Raw genomic sequence first — 18,841 nt, forward strand, 5'->3', positions numbered from 1 at the left:
TACAAGTCTCATCGAGATACAATCAAAACTAAAGACTGTATCGTGTTCACAAGCAATTGTTTACAGAAGCACTGATGCACATACAATGTACACATTACCATTGGCCTTTGGCCAGTAGAGCTAAAAACAAAACAAATGCAAAGCAACCTTGGTTTTATATTTTTTAATAAAATATAAACAACTATAAATGCTATTACCATCCGTGTGCCAAGCAATCTATAAGTGAGTTTCTTCTAACGAGATTCGAGATAGTTATTAAATAATGCTACAAGTAATTTATTACACATTTTTAATAATTGAACTATAAAATATCTTTCTCTTTAACATACTTTTTCTCCATCAAATATCAACATTTTTGGTAGCACATCATATGATGTGTTTATAATTTATGAGCTTTTATAAGACTTCCATAACTGAATGAAAGTCTTATACACAATCGGCACTTTAAGTACAACTATATCTTAATACACATATTTAAACAAAGACTATTGCTGTTGTAAGCGCAAAATCGCGGTGGGAAAAGTAGTGAAGAATATCACAGCACCAAATCATTTTTCAACAAGAACAACATAATGGCTAGTTTATCTAAACCTCTGAAGGAACAAGTGACTTTCAAGTTACCATGATTACAATGACCACCATAAATACTGGTAGGTTTACTAACATCATTGCCAATGAATTGCTTCTATGTACAGTTACACAAGTGTAATACTGCTTTACAAATTTCTTGCAATAGACAGTGTAGAGTTGATTATGATTTGACAAATATACATTTATTACTGTACATGTATGATAAAACTTAAACTGGCCTTTAATAATAAACAACTTGTGATGACTGTAACAATGATTTTTACTTCATTTTCAAATTGAGTTTGTCAGTAGAATACCCTTACTGAAAATGTTCAAGAATACAAAAAAATAAGCAATTATAAAATACAAATCATCATATAGCTAGTGAGGAATCATTACTACTGAAGTAATTAGTTAACATATATTATTGAAAATGACTTCTAATATAATATGCAATACCATGTTTCCGGTTAAATATAACTATCACACAGTTTTTCTGTATTACGCATGTGTAATATAACAAAACCACTCTGTTACTAAGCAATTTAATTGGATAAAATAATTTCTTAATTAAAAATATTCCAGCAAGTTATACTTTTATTTATGATAAGGATTTATTTTAATAAAGTACACTATCTCCATTTAAAGTAAACAAACTGTTTTGATTTGTATCCCTGTTGCAACTCAGCGCATACACTGCAAGCGGGGAACCAAACAGATTACGTTTGCTGCAAACATGTTTACTGAATGCATGGCAAATTTCAATAGAGTGCTTTTGCTGTGATTCTTACTGGATATCATCTCAGTTCTTTTATTCTTCTATAACAGAATTATAAGGATCAGATATATATTTTGTTTCAAATTATTCTGCATACTACAATTCTGCAATGCATGTGGCACGGGAAATGGCATTGCTGTGTCAGTTTCTTGAGACTCATCATTAGCGCAGGTGAAAGGCTAACAGTATGTTTTTATTTTTGTATTTTTTCCTGGGAAAAAGAATGAGATGAAAAGAATCTGACACTTGTCATCAAATAAAACATGAATTCATATGTCGACTCTAGACAGATCATTTATATATATTTAATGGCTCACTAGTCAATACCACTTAAATATTATTTCTTTTGGCCTGGTGGGCACTGTACAACATAAAATCATCCTTCATCACATAAAATGAACTATTGGAAAATATTGCAACTTAAATCTTCTTAAGCCACTATTGCATAATAACTACAAATGTAGTAATGAGAAAGGAACTAATGTACACAATGTTCAGAATCATACCACCTACATGCCTAACCATCCTCCGTGTAAATACAAAGAAGTAAATGAGCAAAAAGGAGATTTGGTCCAATATCATACTAAAACTACTTTTCAGCCAATTTTTAAAAAAAAGTCCTTTTTGGACCAAGATGATACTTTTTTCTTATCATCTAAAGATGAAGTGATCATATTGATTAATTGGTATCTTTCTTAATATCTAATACGTGCACACAAACATTCCAAATCAGACAGGTATGGGTCATTATTCCTGAAAAGGCCCAAAACCTGTAAATATAGGGAAAGAACTAACAATTTAACAAAATAAATGCATACTGGCTTTTAAAGGATTTACTTTAATATGCGTTTAAATGCTTCAATTGAATATTTTTTTATCCTTCAGGACTCAAGAAATTCCAGTCTGTTCAGTATATTTTTCGGAATCGTTTGTTTTCGTCTTGAAGTCTGCTAATTTCCTCCAAAAGTTCTGGATTCAGTGAGTACTGCTCCAATAGATGAACTATCTCACTCTGAAACAGAAAAATACAGGCTTACACTTACTCGCACTTGAGAAATGGTCAAGTAAGACCAAAAAACCAATATGGTCTAATTATTACAATACTCAGGAGTCATTGAAGTTAGGCCGGTTCTCTATCTTTTCTGAGATGTTATGCCAGTAAATATTGTAACCAAGGTTGGTCAACATTGAATGAGTTATGGTTAGGTTAGAGAACGGACAACTTCAATGGATACTGCCCTCTCTATGTGATCCCATGATACGTCAGAATAATGTGTAATATGGTTAGATACCTGTAACTTGAAGAACTCCACCAACATTGCAGACTGGAGGTTGACAATGTCTCTGTGAAGTTGATCCACTGTTTCTTCCAGCTCGTCCCTGAACACACCCCTCATCTCTCCCTTAAATGAATTAAGTTCCTCCTGAACAACACTGCGTACAATCTGCGCAATTCTTGCCTCACTCAAGTTTGTACTCAAGGATTTCTGTTTATGATCTGTGTAGGTGTCACTTTTGTTGGAACCTTCAGACTGAGCACTAACACCTTCTGGTGTAGTAGGGTAGTGTTTTTCAGCACCATTTGCACCTTCTTGAGAGTTTCCTGAAGAGTCACCAAAGTGCACAGTGGGTAATGAAGGTGAAGCACTGATTCCTACTTGATGGTTTTCAGAGAGTCTGGATAAATCCGGGCTTCTGTGACTATTAGAAAACTGTGGACTGCCATCGCTGTCTGAGACTGGGTAGGTACGGAGCTCTGCATTAATAAAGGGAACAGTTTATCCTTTATGTAACAATATCTTGGTTTTCTCAGCATGTTTACATTTCATTAACTATGAAAATGTGTAACTTTTTGTAAATATAAAATAAATATTGTAAGACAAATACATTACCAACATTAGCATAGCGAGTTTTGACGTTTCGGCAGTTCAGGCTTAATACTTGTACAATGAAACTAATGTCAATTTTAATGTAGCTTGAAAAAAAACTGTAACTTTACATTTTAATGCCTAGCAACATTAATTAGGACAACTCGCATAAGCATATATTCTTAAGCATTCAAATAAATATTACCATTATCAAATGCTACTTGTTTTTGGTGGGAATGTTGTCTTTCATTATTGTGTGCTGAAAAGTTGACATTTCTTGCATTTGTTGCTTTGCTGGTGTGATCAAACACTGTATCCCCATTGGTCAGACTAGTGTGAGGGAGCGGGTCTGTGATGTGGTATTTGGTGGTCTGAGGTGTGGCACCGAAAATGTTTATCTGAGGGGCTGATACCTACAAACACAAACAAGACCCTGTTAAAGCGCTTCAACACCAAGTGTCCATAAATAAAAAAATAACTGAATATTTAATTCAAAACATCAGTATACAAAGGTTTGATATAGATTTCCAACAACAGCATAAACTCTTATGTATAAAAAAAACATTATTTGTATGTAAATCATGAGCTCAAATGTGGAAAAACTTTTTTTCTAATTTTGAAGTCCCTATAGACAGTATTTTTTTTTTTTTTTTTTATTAAATCTTATAATCAAATAAAGAAGCTCATTAAACCACAGATGTGAAAATATTCACTTCAGTTGATATCTTATTAAAACAGCTTTATCTACTTGTGTGTTGATTCTGTTCTCAATTGATGTAAGGACAGGACTTTTCCTGATCTGGGTTGCCGGAGAGCCATAACCCGGGTAGGCCAATGGGGACAACCCTGCACCACTGGAGTCTCTGCCACCTACAGGGTCATGGAGAGGGGAAAACACTCCACCTGTAACAGTGCGAGAAAATCAAACTGACTTTAATGCTTATGACTCAGTGATGTGTATATGTTCATGTGCCATTATTGATGACTTGATTATATCTTCCCTGCTAAGCTTAAAGCTGCACTCTCACAGATTGAACGTTTTGACAATTTTTTATTTATTTTTGTCATGGAACGCGCCAATTTATGCAAAAATGCATGTTTACCATTCATATAAGACTGCTGACAAAAAATGAGTCAGATTTTTCTATTCAAATAAAAATGATGTTTTATGCATTTTTCTTAAACTGTTAGTAAACCTTGAAGACATAAAGCATTAGTTTTCGAACTGAAATATGAAAATCTGCGATCTGATCTTTTGTCAGCAATCTTTTATTACTGGTTTGCAGATATTTATGCAAAAATTTCCTCATTCCAAGACAAAAAATAAAAAAGTTATAAAAACTGTATCTGTTAGAGTGCAGCTATAAAGAAACCTTTGGTGACAGTTGGGGCTAAAAGTCAAAATATGTTTCTTGATATACCAGGACTTAAGACTCTGGTAAATGTCGCTCAATAACTGAAAAAGTTAACACTGGTCATTTCTTGTCACTTCACCAACGTAGCACATTTATTCCAAATACTCAGTCAGGGCTTATTAACTGGGAATTCTTTTCAGTTATTTCCATCAAATAACAAACTTGTGTTCCTCAAATATCACATCTAAGTGAATCATACACCCCACCCCACCTGCATACATGTCCCCAGATGTCTGCCTGAGGGCCCCAGAGCTACTGACCAACCCCTCACTGCTGCCCCGAGACTCGGAATCCTCACCTCCGCTGTCCTGGAAACCTGTAGAAAACCAGACAACTTATTAGTATATACATGACTGAAACAATGGATTGAGACACACGATCTAAAATACACTGAATATGGCACAGGTATCTCATATCAACATACTGGATGTTAAAACTTTTGACGACATTCATGAGTATCTTATTTTGCAAGAAAAAGGAAAGTGATGTGCATGCGTACAGTGAGATTCACTTACAAATATCTTATATCTTTATAGGTATTGTATAACAAGAGGGCCATAATGGCCCTGTATCGCTCACCTGTAGTTTTTGACCTGGGTTGACCCAATATAGAACTTGACCTAGCTTATGTTAAGATGATCATTCTGACCAAGTTTCATTAAGATTAGGCTAAAATTGTGACCTCTATTGTGTTTACAAGGTTTTTTTACTATCTGACCTAGTGACCTAGTTATTGACCGCGGATGACCCAATGTGGAACTTGACCTAGATTTTATAAAGATGATCAGTCTGACCAAGTTTCATAAAGATTAGGCTAAAATTGTGACCTCTATTGTGTTCATAAGGTTTTTCTAATATCTGACCTAGTGACCTAGTTATTGACTGCGGATGACCCAATATCGAACATGACCCAGATTTTATAGAGATGATCATTCTGACCAAGTTGCATTAACATTAGGCTAAAATTGTGACCTCTATTGTGTTCACAAGGTTTTTCTACTAATTGACCTATTGACCTAGTTATTGACGGTAAATGACCCAATATCGAACTTGACCTAGATTTTATAGAGATGATCATTCTGACCAAGTTACATTTAGATTAGGCTTAAGTTGTGACCTCTATTGTGTTCACAAGGTTTTTATACTAATTGACCTAGTGACCTAGTTATTGATCGCGAATAACCCAATATCGAACTTGACCTATATTTTTCTAGAGATGATCATTCTGACCAAGTTGAATTGAGTTAAGCCTAAAATTGTGACCTCTATTGTGTTCACAAGGTTTTTCTACTAATTGACCTAGTGACCTAGTTATTGACCCCAGATGACCCAATATCGAACTTGACCTAGATTTCATAGAGATGATCAGTCTGACCAAGTTTCATAAAGATTAGGTCAAAATTGTGACCTCTGTTGTGTTCACAAGGTTTTTCTTATAATTGACCTAGTGACCTAGTTATTGACTGCGGATGACCCAATATCGAACTTGACCTAGATTTTATAGAGATGATTATTCTGACCAACTTGCATTGAGATTAGGCTAAAATTGTGACCTCTATTGTGTTCACAAGGTTTTTGTACTAATTGACCTAGTGACCTAGTTGTTGACCGCGGATGACCCTATATCGAACTTGACCTACATTTTATAGAGATGATCATTCTGACCAAGTTGCATTGAGATTAGGCTAAAATTGTGACCTCTATTGTGTTCACAAGGTTTTTCTACTAATTGACCTAGTGACCTAGTTTCTGACCTGGGTTGACCCAATATGGAACTTGACCTAGCTTATGTTAAGATGATCATTCTGACCAAGTTTCATTAAGATAAGGCTAAAATTGTGACCTCTATTTTGTTCACAAGGTTTTTCTAATAATTGACCTAGTGACCTAGTTATTGACTGCGTATGACCCAATATCGAACTTGACCCAGATTTTATAGAGATGATCATTCTGACCAAGTTGCATTAAGATTAGCCTAAAATTGTGACCTCTATTGTGTTCACAAGGTTTTTGTACTAATTGACCTAGTGACCTAGTTATTGACCGCGGATGACCCAATATCGAACTTGACCTAGATTTTATAGAGATGATCATTCTGACCAAGTTGCATTGAGATTAGGCTAAAATTGTGACCTCTATTGTGTTCACAAGGTTTTTGTACTAATTGACCTAGTGACCTAGTTATTGACCGCCGATGACCCAATATCGAACTTGACCTAGATTTTATAGAGATGATCATTCTGACCAAGTTGCATTGAGATTAGGCTAAAATTGTGACCTCTATTGTGTTCACAAGGTTTTTCTACTAATTGACCTAGTGACCTAGTTATTGACCGTGAATGACCCAATATCAAACTTGACCTACATTTTACAGCGATGATCATTCTGACCAATTTGCACTGAGATTAGGCTAAAATTGTGACCTCTATTGTGTTCACAAGGTTTTTCTACTAATTGACCTAGTGACCTAGTTATTGACCGCGGATGACCCAATATCGAACTTGACCTAGATTTTATAGAGATGATCATTCTGACCAAGTTGCATTGAGATTAGGCTAAAATTGTGACCTCTAATGTGTTCACAAGGTATTTCTACTAATTGACCTACTGACCTAGTTTTTGACCCCAGATGACCCAATATCGAACTTGACCTAGATTTCATAGAGATGATCAGTCTGACCAAGTTTCATAAAGATTAGGTCAAAATTGTGACCTCTGTTGTGTTCACAAGGTTTTTCTAATAATTGACCTAGTGACCTAGTTATTGACTGCGGATGACCCAATATCGAACTTGACCCAGATTTTATAGAGATGATTATTCTGACCAAGTTGCATTGAGATTAGGCTAAAATTGTGACCTCTATTGTGTTCACAAGGTTTTTGTACTAATTGACCTAGTGACCTAGTTGTTGACCGCGGATGACCCAATATCGAACTTGACCTACATTTTATAGAGATGATCATTCTGACCAAGTTGCATTGAGATTAGGCTAAAATTGTGACCTCTATTGTGTTCACAAGGTTTTTCTACTAATTGACCTAGTGACCTAATTATTGACCGCGGATGACCCAATATCGAACTTGACCTAGATTTTATAGAGATGACCATTCTGACCAAGTTGCATTGAGATTAGGCTAAAATTGTGACCTCTATTGTGTTCACAAGGTTTTTCTAATAATTGACCTAGTGACCTAGTTTTTGACCCCAGATGACCCAATATCGAACTTGACCTAGATTTTATAGAGATGATCAGTCTGACCAAGTTTCATAAAGATTAGGTCAAAATTGTGACCTCTATTGTGTTCACAAGCAATTGTGAACGGACGGACGGACGGACGGACGGACGACGGACGAAGAGTGATCACAAAAGCTCACCTTGTCACTACGTGACAGGTGAGCTAAAAATTGGTCTTAGTCTATAAAGAAAGTAAGAGTTCAAGTTAATACGATTCAATGCCACTGACACACAGTACCTTCCCTGAGTGGTGAGAAGACATCAATGTCCACATCAGAGCGTGGTGTCCGCAATTCAGACAGGGCTACACCAACATTTCGTGGAGAGGATGGAAGTTGTCGATGTTTCAGCTGTTTGTTGGCTGCACTGGTTGGTTTGCCACTTCCTGACTCAGACTGGTAGAGAAGAAAATAGAGTTACAATTTAAAACTCCTATTTTCAAACATATACTTAGCTGATATGGCAGATATATCAATGTGGAGTGATGTTTTGTAAGCATAAAACTACAAGAAACACAAAATACGTCAATGAATGGAGAAACTAAACATTTACAAATCAAATTAATATAAAAAATTTAACACAACAATGTCATGTGGCTAAACTTTTGTTTTAAACAAGCTGAAATGTATGCGCCCAAAAACCATCCACAATTTTATTCAAAATAACAACATTTATCAAGAGCACTGCAAGGCTGTTTTTTCAATTAACTAAAGGGGCAAAACTTGACTAATATGAAAGTCTACATTCACATGTGTGTAATGTCAATTTTGACATGAGCACTAAGTTTCATTTGAATATCTGAAATTGTTTTTTGAGTTATGGCAAAGGTAAAAATGTTTTTGGCAAACTGACAATGCCAATGTTCCCAAAACATCAAGGGCTACGACACAATGCCATTACGGCCACCAACACCAAGGGCTACGACACAATGCCATTACGGCCACCAACACCAAGGGCTACGATACAATGCCATAACGGCCACCAACACCAAGGGCTACGACACAATGCCATTACGGCCACCAACACCAAGGGCTACGACACAATGCCATTACGGCCACCAACACCAAGGGCTACGATACAATGCCATTACGGCCACCAACACCAAGGGCTACGACACAATGCCATAACGGCCACCAACACCAAGGGCTACGACACAATGCCATTACGGCCACCAACACCAAGGGCTACGACACAATGCCATTACGGCCACCAACACCAAGGGCTACGACACAATGCCATTACGGCCACCAACACCAAGGGCTACGACACAATGCCATTACGGCCACCAACACCAAGGGCTACGACACAATGCCATTACGGCCACCAACACCAAGGGCTACGACACAATGCCATTACGGCCACCAACACCAAGGGCTACGACACAATGCCATTACGGCCACCAACACCAAGGGCTACGATACAATGCCATTACGGCCACCAACACCAAGGGCTACGACACAATGCCATTACGGCCACCAACACCAAGGGCTACGACACAATGCCACTACGGCCACCAACACCAAGGGCTACGACACAATGCCATTACGGCCACCAACACCAAGGGCTACGACACAATGCCACTACGGCCACCAACACCAAGGGCTACGACACAATGCCATTACGGCCACCAACACCAAGGGCTACGACACAATGCCATTACGGCCACCAACACCAAGGGCTACGACACAATGCCATTACGGCCACCAACACCAAGGGCTACGACACAATGCCATTACGGCCACCAACACCAAGGGCTACGACACAATGCCATTACGGCCACCAACACCAAGGGCTACGACACAATGCCATTACGGCCACCAACACTAAGGGCTACGACACAATGCCATTACGGCCACCAACACCAAGGGCTACGACACAATGCCATTACGGCCACCAACACCAAGGGCTACGACACAATGCCATTACGGCCACCAACACCAAGGGCTACGACACAATGCCATTACGGCCACCAACACCAAGGGCTACGACACAATGCCATTACGGCCACCAACACCAAGGGCTACGACACAATGCCATTACGGCCACCAACACCAAGGGCTACGACACAATGCCATTACGGCCACCAACACTCAAGGGCTACGACACAATGCTTTTACGGCCACCAACACCAAGGGCTACGACACAATGCCATTACGGCCACCAACACTAAGGGCTACGACACAATGCCATTACGGCCACCAACACCAAGGGCTACGACACAATGCCATTACGGCCACCAACACAATGCCATTACGGCCACCAACACCAAGGGCTATGACACAATGCCATTACGGCCACCAACACCAAGGGCTATGACACAATGCTATTACGGCCACCAACACCAAGGGCTACGACACAATGCCATTACGGCCACCAACACCAAGGGCTACGACACAATGCCAACACCTTCACTTACACCAACGGCTTAGGCTTTGATACAATGCCAACACTGCCACCAAGACTATGCAACAGTGCCAACACCCCACCAACTCTAAGGCTATGACATGATACCAACACGGCCATCAACATCGAGGCTATGACATGATACCAACACGGCCATCAACATCGAGGCTATGACATGATACCAACACCAACTCTAAGGCTATAACATGATACCAACACGGCCATCAACATCGAGGCTTTACATGATACCAACACCAACTCTAAGGCTATAACATGATACCAACACGGCCATCAACATCGAGGCTATGACATGATACCAACACGGCCATCAACATCGAGGCTATGACATGATACCAACACCAACTCTAAGGCTATAACATGATACCAACACGGCCATCAACATCGAGGCTATGACATGATACCAACACCAACTCTAAGGCTATAACATGATACCAACACGGCCATCAACATCGAGGCTTTACATGATACCAACACCAACTCTAAGGCTATAACATGATACCAACACGGCCATCAACATCGAGGCTTTACATGATACCAACACCAACTCTAAGGCTATGGCATTACATTGAATACCAACACCACCAAGGCCCAACAAGGCTATGACATTACTTTAACATGAGTTCTTCAGACAGACAAGCTACTAGGCGGAAACGCTCACCTTAGCTTCCGTCTGAAACCGGAGGCCCTGGACTGAAGACTTGTGAGCATCTAGGAAATTTACTGGTACAGAGGCCATACGGAGGTCATAGTTGAGGATTTGACCCCTTGTTGTACCCACGGCAATGGTTATACCGTTACTCATGGTGTCTATAGAGGTCAAGGGGCTGTCGGTGTTGATCACCTTCACAACCCTAGAGGGAAAAATGAGCATACCCATTACATGATGAAGCCAAAGTATTTCACCTCCTTTCAATCATAAATCTTCCAATAACTTCATTTCTAATCTATTTGGTGTCACAAACATGAACTTAAAGCATATATGCTTTTACTTAACTTCTTATTCAACAATGGAAAAACAAATGTGACAATTTGTGTAAGTTTAAGATTGAACAGCCAGATTTTCTTGTGTCAGGAAAATGGGTTATTTCATTGATATCATTGGAGATATTACATTTAGTAATTTAAATGTGAAATGGATATGTGATTATTGATATCTTTAATGTTAATTTGTACTTATTATGTTTTTGTTGATTTGCTATATTTCAGGGTTCTCATACTCATTCAGTTGGGAACTATATACATATTGAGATTTTAGCATACTTTTTTATAACACCTGAATAAATGATACTGTAACTGGACAGAGTAAGTTACATCCAGGGTCGGTTACACGAGCATTTTGCTAGTGTAGCCAAGTGCTTAATTTGACCACTTATCTAATGAAACATGCATAACCAGATAATGAAACCTCTTACTTCTTAGTCTGGACATCATGGCAGGCAATACGTTTGTCGAGGCCCACAGAGACCAGGAAAATGTCGTTGATCGGGGAGAAGCTGAGTCCTGTGGCGGGAGCCCGGTGACAGTCAAATGTGTGAAGCAGTTGCCGACGGTTACAGTCCCAAAGGCAGACAGCACCGTCATCAGAGACAGAGCCCAGCTGGGACTTCTTGCGACCGAACTGTACCTGTCTGATTGACTGGGGAACAAAAAAATATGTCAAGGTGGCCAAGTGATGTAAAGTTTAGGCTATTTATTAACTATTCAGATAACAAACTGAACTTGAAATATTTCTATTACAACAATTTTAAATTCGTTTTTTGCATTTCATTTTCTAGAAAACATACAAATATGAGGCAAAATTTCAGTAGTATTGCCATTCTGACAACAATAAGTATCACAATTAAATTATAGTTTTCAATACTAAAATAATAATTTAAATCAAACACATCTGAATTCAGTATGAAAATATTAAATTTTATATTGATATAAATAATAAAACAAATTTCAGAATCTATCATCACTTTCTGTAATTAAGCTGTATACACCACAGAATGGTATTAGTACAATGTATATCATAATCATCCAAATTTTAAAGCTTTAGTCATGTAAATCTGCTTCAACTCCCATCAACTACCTGCACATTAGGGGACAGGAGGGGCCGACATCCCTGGCCTGTTACTACGTTGTACAGGATAATCTCTCCCGTCTCAGACCCGGACGCTATTGAGGTTGTTCCCTGGTTGAAACGTGCGCATGTAACAGGGCCCTTGTGATCCTGTAGTATAGCAAACATTTATAAGAGAACTGAAACAACCAAACTGTATTAATGCGTTACTAACTGGTGTATTTTATGATGAAATTATCAAGTGTTTAAAAGTTATATGAGAAAACAATATTGCTAAATAAGTTGATTTCATAACATTACAAACCTTAGTACAGCTATCACTGATAGTTATAGTAGGAAATGGCAGTGCAGAATTTAGAAACCCCACCTTAAAATGATAATGCTGTGGATAGATCTATGGCTCTTGTAAACTGCACCTCCTCTTATTGTCCCTTACCATTGTTTGAAGTTTTATAAGATTCCATCTGGTAGTTTTCAAGTTATATTCGGGACAAGAAAAGGGTAACAAAGGGTAATAACTCTATAATTGAATAAAATAGAGTTGTGGTTCTTGTTCACTGCATTGCCTCTCTTTGGGCTTGACCACTGTATGAAGATGAAAATAAATTACATCCAGTAGTTTTCAAGTAATTGTTTGGACAAAATTTATAGTTAGTCAAGAACAATGGTGAATCATATGTCCAAAGAATAATTTCACCATACAGAAAACCCATATCTGAGGAATCATTTTAGCACTGATATACACCATACCTTTATATCTTAAGAATCATTATACAACTGACATACACCATACCTTGTATGTTTTTCTGATCTTCCTTGTTTTTGAGTCCCAAACCGAGATGATACCGTTGGATCCCCCTGTGAGCATGTAGCGTGAGGTGTCATTCACGTCCAGGCACATACAGCCAGCCTGCAGGGACCAGACAACATCATAGCCTTTTAAGATGAATATGATTACATGCCAATAAGCTCTGCAGCACTCAGTGTTAACCAAGCTGGTTCAAAAATTAACAATAAAATTATTGAGTGCTGATTAACTTAAAACAACGTGCATGTACCTTATTGAGATTGCATACTTACATCACATTTCAGGAAGGATTTCTCCCATGTCTTTACATCCGTTATCACCACATTATCCGAGTGAACAGATCCACTTGCAAGGAAGCTGTCTGATTTTCGGTTAAGTAGTCTAACAATTTAATTTCTTGTACACACCACATCATGGGGAGGTCTATTCAGACTTCAAAGAAGCAAAATATAAAGATCCTGAAAATAAAATCATTGAATTTGGAATTGACGGGTCAATGGTGTTTGAGCCAGTGTGAAATTAAGTGTGCATGCGTGTATGTGTGTGATGTATGTTGACAAACCACATGTCATGAAAATTGGAGTTTTTTTTTTATTAATATCTTGCAGCAAAAAACTATTTTTTGCTAAGATTCTGTAATACTCTTATCAGTTTTATGTGACTAAGATAATCTGCAGAAAGAATAACGTAAATATTTCATGAAAAAAAATGATTATGAAATGGAGAAATTATTTCCCAAGATTTCACCTTGTGACTTATTTTTTGACCTGAGGTGACAAGTATTCACAAATGTTCAAAACAATTTGTAGACAATTTTATAACAATTGGATAGAAACTATTGCCTTTATGAAGAAGAAAAATGAATTTATAACATGAGGAAAATATTTCCTAAGATTTGACCTTTTGACCTAGCTTTTGACCTCACAAATGTTCAAGTCACAATGTAGACAAGTATTTTGATATAAGTTTAAAAACATTTGTATAAAATCTATTGACTGTGTGACATGGATTTTAAAAATCAAATGAGTAAAGGATACTGTCTGCAGCCCAGCACACACTGGTAACATTCTCATCATGTGGGTTGAACTGGTGTTCCAGGATAAAGTCATTGCAGTCCCAGATTTTGATGTCATCACCAGCAGACACCAACTGCATGTTCATGTTTGATGTCATCAGTCTTAAAGCAGTTAATTATTAAAAAAACTGCAATACAAATACAAACAAGAGATGTTTGTCAAACATTATGCCCCCCCTGAGCGCCATGTTGTCAGGATTATTTGGACAATTTAATGAAATATGCATGGACTGAAATGACAGCTGATTTGTCATTGACATTGGATGCCTTTGAGACAGTTTTAAGATTATAAGTATCGATCATGTGTTTCCAGTACGGATAGAAAAATCCGACCTGAGGACACGCACATAAGCCGGTAATGAGGCTTGCCGAGTTACCGGCCACGCTGCATGCCCGAGGGTCAGATTTTTCGATCTTGACCGGAAGAACATGGTTGATATTTTTCTTGTATATCTAAAATTATCAATTTGTGGAAAAGATTGACGTAAAAAACGTTGGCGATGTTGTTTACTAACGTCATAAATCGCAGTAATTTTAAATAACTAAAAATCACATTTTTTACGATTATTTATTTGCAATTAAATTAAAAGTCTTGCATACATATATATTTGATTGGGCCTTATGGAAATGGCTTAATACACTTTTTATAAACCATACAATAAAAGAAATAAGAAGTCGTGCGTTTGTTGCGCATGACTTATCTTAAATAGGAGATGTAAGATGAGTTTTTCCAGCACTGGGCACATGACCGGAAACACACGTCTGGTATGCAAGAATATGACCATTTAAAGTGTGAGGATAGTAGGTCAAGTTTTAAATCAAGTTCAGATGATGACTGATATTTGCAGATAAAAATGTATCCTCTTAGCAGCAGGGAATAAGTAAATATGACAAAATTTTAATGATGAATATGAGTTATGACCATGAACATTGACTCTAGACCTCAAAATCCATAGAAGTCATCAACTGGTCACCCAAACCTAAATGTCAAGATTGAGGGTCATGGGTTCAGGCATTGTCAAATTATCACACATACAGGAAAGGGTCACTGTGACCTTGACCTTTCACCCAATGACCCCTCAAATCAATAGGGGTCCTCTACTGGCTAGGCCAAGCCTCCATGTCAAGTTTGATGACTGTAGGTCTAGGCATTGTTGAGTTATCACTCAAACTAGCTTTAAAATCCTTTTACCATTAAAGGTCACTGTGACCTTGACCTTTGACCTGATGACCCATATAATCAATAGGGGTCATATACTGCTCATGCCCAACATTCATGTCAAGTTTGATGACCATACATCCAGGAATTGTTAAGTTTGAAGTTATCACTCGGACAAGCTTTGGTCTACCGAAGGACCGACTGACCGACATGTGCAAAGCAATATACCCCTCTTCTTCGAAGGGGGGCATAAATAATATTACAGACTTCAATAGAGTTCAGGGTCTCCAACAGGCGTTTATGGCTTTTCAGCCATGACATGCCTTCCACTAGCAAGGTTTATTACTGACTCACGTTAATTTGCAACATGCTTTAATCGGCACAGTGACAAGCCGTATCATTTGACAATACACCTTTATGCTGCGATTACAACGATTGCATTGGTTGACTGACATCAGAAGGCATGTCAGAAGGTTTACGGTATTTGCATTACCAATTACTAAGTTGTAATTGAGATGCATGTCTGAAGAAAGGATGATACCTATCTTTCTTTTACTTATTTTGAATATTAAATTTTACTCAACCTCTTACTGGTTACAACCTAGACCACATTATTTACGTGCTCCGGGCTCTTTTATATTCCAGCATGAAAACACCTGGGGATTAACATGTACCGAATACTCACAATTATTAAGTAGGTACTAAAGAACACCTGGAAGGATAATTGTGCACGGTGAACACAAGCAAGGGGCTCTTAACCAACTGAGCTAACTGTATTGTTGGGAAATAGTTCCAGTCTATGAATATGGGTTCCACTCAAGTACTCAATTATCAATAGCACGTTCAGTTTCTGACAATACCTCAATTGTAATTATTTTTATTGACAATACCTAATTGTAATTATTTTTATATATTCCTGTACAATAAGTCTTTATCTTTAACCATGCTTATGTTATGTGTATGTTTGAATTTATTTGGAATTTGTAATGTTTTGTTTTCTATTTATAAGCAAAAACAAATGAAGTCTTTGGAATGTTAACCTGTTTTAATATTAAATTTAACATGCAAATACAGTGTCTTTATAACACTATATTATACATGTTTTCAACAGCATGTATTGACAAGTTAGTAGCACAATGTCAGACATACGAACATCTGGCAATGGCAAGAGGAAGATTTGGGTCGGGTCTCCGAGTCAGTAGATTGGGTTCAAAAGCGGTAGAATGTCAAAGTCCCTTTTGTTTTCAGTCAAAAACAAAGATGGATATGGATGGATACAATGTAAACAAAAAATTTGATGGTTGGTACTATATTTAGATTTTCAGAAAATATGCATAGAATATGTCATGGTTCAGGGTCTTGTCAGTGCTTTTGTTGGAATATTACATCTGGCTTGTGAAAACTCAAGTTTATATTTAGAAGAGCTGCTTATCAATCAATCAGACTGCCAAACAGGTGTAGTGCATACTGGAAGAGCAGACGACCAAAAAATTGTGTATGTTAATTTTTGGGCCAAAATGTCTAAAATTTTATACATTGATTGCATTAATAAAAACTTTGTGAATTTTATTTCTATATTGTTTTGATCAAAGCATAAAAGAAAGAAAGTTGAATAGTAGGATTCCGGTATTTGTGCCATAAATGTTACTGTAACAACTTGAAGATTGCATCATTAAGGCATCAAAGTCATTATTGTTGGTATCTTTTTGGGCGGTACTGACACATAAGCAATCTAATTCAATTAATTATTGTACCGATAATAAGTCTGTCACCTCTGACCTTGTTGATAATGTAAACAACAAAACGGAAGCATTAAGCCGCATGGGCACTGTGAAATGACCTGTTTATTTATAGATTCATGACGTAAATATAGTCAAAAAGTCAGCCATACTTTCCCTTTAGTGTGTGCAACGTATTAATAATAATATCATTTTTACATGCACTTTTAAGAAATTTAGGGGGACCCAAATTTAGGTAATAAATAAATGAAACGCTATTAATTTATTGATATTTAGCTTTTATCTGTCAAAATTAAAGTGTCCTGACTGAATACCGGACTTCGAGGTTCAGGTGTCCCTCCCGAAAAATTGGTGTCCTCGGGATCCTGGGACCCCGTTAGTGTCGAACGCTGCAATCAGAACATTACCAGCTAAACGAGAGGCACATTTTACATGCCTTCTCCAATGAACATTTTCCAGGCTGCTGTTGGCTTGCCTGCCACCATTTAAGTTTACCAACGAGGAAAAGCGTGCCTGTGGTTGGGCTCGAACCAACAACCACGTGAACACTACCACGGAGCTCTACCCAGCCGAGCTGAAACAGTTGGTTCTAAACCACACTAAAGAACTTATTCTTACGGTCCTTTGGACGATCTACCACATAGCTATCGAGGAAGATGTAATAGCAGTTAAAATCCGTTCCATTTACATATTATGATTATGAAATTATGGCCAGGATTCTACTTGATCAAAGTCTGTATGTGAATTCTGAAGGTTCAAAAGATTGAACTGGCATATTATATACAACTACAACTGCATTATATTATGAAATTGTAATAAACTCTAAAATTGCAGTGAAATACAGGTGGAGACACTAATAAATGACCAAAAAATGCTGACATTTAATTCTGTAAAAGGCGCTTTGTTTTTCTCGGAAGTAACCACAAGAAAACTGCACCGCAGTGTCATAAATAGGTTACAGTCAACTATTATATATATAATGACCGTTACAAAATTAATATTAACCTACGCCTACGTCCAATATGTATGGTATGTATACAATAAAAAATAATTATTAATTAAAATAAATGAGTTCTGAGTGGAGTTCACGTTTTGAGTGGATTTCACGTGAAATCCACTGGATTCCTGTATCACCTCGCACCGCGCCTACGTTATTGATGTGGTATGGTGGAATTAACAAGGACTTGGCTTCATATTACATATTTTACGCCATATATTTGTATATAAATTCTCACGATTTCAGATGTCAGAATATCAAACATTTAACATTAAAGTAATTATTTACTAAAGCGCGGTCCAGTTTGCGGAGGATATAGAAAGCGTTGACTAGTGTGGACGACATATATATATAACTAAAAACTAAAATATTTTAAATGTTATATATATAACATTTAAAATACTTAAGTTATTTATTTAATAGTTATATTTAGTTATATATACAACATTTTAATTATTTTAGTTTTTAGTTTCCATTTTGTTTTAAACTAGTAAATTAAACTGACATATACTTAAAACAATGAAATGAAATATGATTTTTTTTTATTATTAAACTTAATAAACAACGGTTAATTATATTATTAAGTGATAACAGTTATATAAATTTGACATGAGATAAATCATTTTCAAATTATGTTGAATAAATATACTGAACATGCCTGTGAAGACTAAATGAACTAAATAACACACTTATCACATTGTTTTTGA

General features: G+C 37.1%; 1 protein-coding gene across 4 annotated transcripts; it reads right to left on the reverse strand.

Annotated features, from left to right (window-relative positions):
* Positions 1-147: 147 nt before the first annotated feature.
* On the reverse strand, positions 148-18,058 carry LOC128217647 (protein NEDD1-like). Of its 4 annotated transcripts, none has more exons than XM_052924928.1 (13): positions 18,017-18,058; positions 14,202-14,341; positions 13,437-13,525; positions 13,150-13,266; positions 12,366-12,506; positions 11,704-11,927; positions 10,950-11,142; positions 8,106-8,262; positions 4,843-4,947; positions 3,965-4,119; positions 3,422-3,629; positions 2,641-3,104; positions 148-2,360 (listed from the first exon to the last, which is right to left on the reverse strand). In XM_052924928.1, exons 2-13 carry the CDS (start codon positions 14,335-14,337, stop codon positions 2,256-2,258), a joined length of 2,094 nt encoding a protein of 697 aa, XP_052780888.1. In that variant the 5' UTR covers positions 14,338-14,341; positions 18,017-18,058; the 3' UTR covers positions 148-2,255. The 4 variants fall into 4 exon arrangements, with proteins under 4 accessions (XP_052780888.1, XP_052780889.1, XP_052780886.1 ...); XM_052924929.1 differs by having other exon boundaries at positions 17,756-18,052; XM_052924926.1 differs by having other exon boundaries at positions 17,452-18,052.
* Between the last annotated feature and the right edge of the window lie 783 nt (positions 18,059-18,841).

Source organism: Mya arenaria, chromosome 14 (assembly GCF_026914265.1).
Source record: "Mya arenaria isolate MELC-2E11 chromosome 14, ASM2691426v1".
NCBI classification, from domain to species: domain Eukaryota; kingdom Metazoa; phylum Mollusca; class Bivalvia; order Myida; family Myidae; genus Mya; species Mya arenaria.